The sequence below is a fragment of the Penaeus monodon genome, chromosome 31, assembly GCF_015228065.2.
Source record: "Penaeus monodon isolate SGIC_2016 chromosome 31, NSTDA_Pmon_1, whole genome shotgun sequence".
Classification (NCBI taxonomy): domain Eukaryota; kingdom Metazoa; phylum Arthropoda; class Malacostraca; order Decapoda; family Penaeidae; genus Penaeus; species Penaeus monodon.
The window spans coordinates 24,094,927-24,095,274 of record NC_051416.1 but is presented as its reverse complement, the minus strand read 5'-3'; the positions used below and the strand labels follow the sequence as shown (position 1 = coordinate 24,095,274).

Genomic DNA, 348 nt, shown 5'->3' with positions numbered 1-348 from the left:
TATTATATATAATAATTGTTATAGATTACAATTGCAGTTTAAAATGTTAAGAACTCTGTAGTAATATGATTTTCAGTTACTTTCAATGTATGTATATGTCTTATCACATTTGTTTTAACTATTAACCATTCACTGTATGTAATTTATGTGGTATTTTCAGGTTCAAGATAGTGTGTTAAGTCGATGGGTTGGTGATCCTCAGAGGATGGACCGACGAGTGTTGTCTCTTATATATTTGGCACATGCTTCAGATGTTCTGGAAAATGCCTTTGCTCCACTTTCAGATGATGATTATGAGGTAAGGAGCAAGTGCTTGCAAGAGAAAGGTTGAGTTATAAAGATATATAT

General features: G+C 32.2%; 1 protein-coding gene across 1 annotated transcript in view; it reads left to right on the top strand.

Moving 5' to 3' along the window:
• The window catches only part of LOC119593118 (Golgi phosphoprotein 3 homolog sauron-like), a gene marked incomplete in the record, with an annotated part of 21,765 nt that overhangs the window by 20,320 nt on the left and 1,097 nt on the right, over positions 1-348 (top strand). The window contains 1 exon segment of the mRNA XM_037942081.1: positions 161-298. Within this exon segment, the coding sequence (XP_037798009.1) occupies positions 161-298 (138 nt within the window).